The sequence below is a fragment of the Penaeus monodon genome, chromosome 28, assembly GCF_015228065.2.
Source record: "Penaeus monodon isolate SGIC_2016 chromosome 28, NSTDA_Pmon_1, whole genome shotgun sequence".
NCBI classification, from domain to species: Eukaryota; Metazoa; Arthropoda; class Malacostraca; order Decapoda; family Penaeidae; genus Penaeus; species Penaeus monodon.
This window is the reverse complement of record NC_051413.1, coordinates 38,678,273-38,679,617: the sequence shown is the minus strand read 5'-3', so window position 1 is coordinate 38,679,617 and position 1,345 is coordinate 38,678,273. Positions and strand designations below refer to the sequence as shown.

General features: G+C 48.0%; 1 protein-coding gene across 1 annotated transcript; it reads right to left on the bottom strand.

The window, feature by feature from the left end:
- Positions 1-69: 69 nt before the first annotated feature.
- Positions 70-865, bottom strand: LOC119591006 (gamma-aminobutyric acid receptor subunit gamma-2-like; the record flags this gene model as incomplete). Its single annotated transcript, XM_037939739.1, is given in 1 exon segment — positions 70-865. A coding segment is annotated over 1 exon segment (725 nt), but the record flags the coding sequence as incomplete, so codon positions are not given.
- Between the last annotated feature and the right edge of the window lie 480 nt (positions 866-1,345).

The window sequence follows — 1,345 nt, the reverse complement described above, 5'->3', positions numbered from 1 at the left end:
TCTAAATATATATATGCACACTTGTGGAGCCACCTATCTGTACATATAATTCAGCAAGCAAACCTACAACCTATCTTACATGTTCCCAGTTTCAGTAAGTTGGGGAGATATTCGAGAAGGGAAGAACACGCGGGCAGCAGTTAGACAATCTCGGCTGCAAACAGAGCAAATACCAGCACAAGAATGACGAAGACCAGAAGAATGAGTATCTTGCAAACCATATTCGTCCAATCTGCTCTACCTCTCTCCTTCGGCACACCCTCCAGGGCTTCATACCCGCCCTGAAGCCGGACTCGATTGACGCCCACGTTGACGAGGACGATGATGAAGCAGAGGGCGATGATGATGGCGTACCAGATATCTATGAGCTTAAAGTAGGGCGTCTTCACGTAGGAGTCGGTGGCCTGTGAGAAGAGCGCCGCCAGCACCAGCATGGCGGTGAGGGACACCATGATCCTCTCGTTGAAGTCGCTGATGGGGATGAAGAGCGTGGCGTAGCAGATGACGAACATGAGGGCGCTCGGGCCGAAGCTGTTCAGCAGGTGGTAGTCGAACAGGCTCTGCAGATGGAGGCTGATGACCAGGAAAGTCAGCTCTTTGCCGTCCGTCAGGGGAGTGACGGCGGTTTCGCTTGTGACGTTGACGAGACGGAAGTCGAGGAGGTTGGAGTCCCCGTTATATTCAGCGTCGTCCACTGTAGTTTTTCTCTTCCACATCATCTCGACGGCAGCCTTGAGGAAGTAGAAGGTCCCGTTGCACACGTGGGAGCCGAAGGGGAAGCGGTGGAACTGGAAGTTGCAGGGCAACGTCACACGACACTCGGAGTACACACTCAGGTTCTGCTTCCACCCGGGTAAAGATCTCCCTGGAGTGGAAACCAAAAGGATTTGTTAAGTTACCAGTTTCACTAAACACTGGGTACGTCGGTGACTAAAGAAAGGTTGCCAAGGACAATTACTGCTGTGCTGCAGCTCGTAATCAGTACATGATAACCACCTTAGATGATATTTAAGAAATGGACAGTGCGAAAACCAGTACAAGAATCTGGCCTACATAAGGCACTATAAATAATCTACATGAAAAAGGAAACTAACATTTATGGAATAACTGTGTGGTCGTGTGATTTATAGACACTCGCATTCGAGGCGTCCAATACACCCGACCAATTGTTGGCGACATTTTATGTGTTGCCGTACCGTTTATAATATTCCAGCATCGTGTTTAACAACACAGAACATCACCTCCCAAGCACCAGCCTTCCTGGCTTAATCTCATATATGTTTTATCTTCGAGAAATATATTTCTGAACGTCTCATTCTTGAAAATAATAATGTTATAGTATATT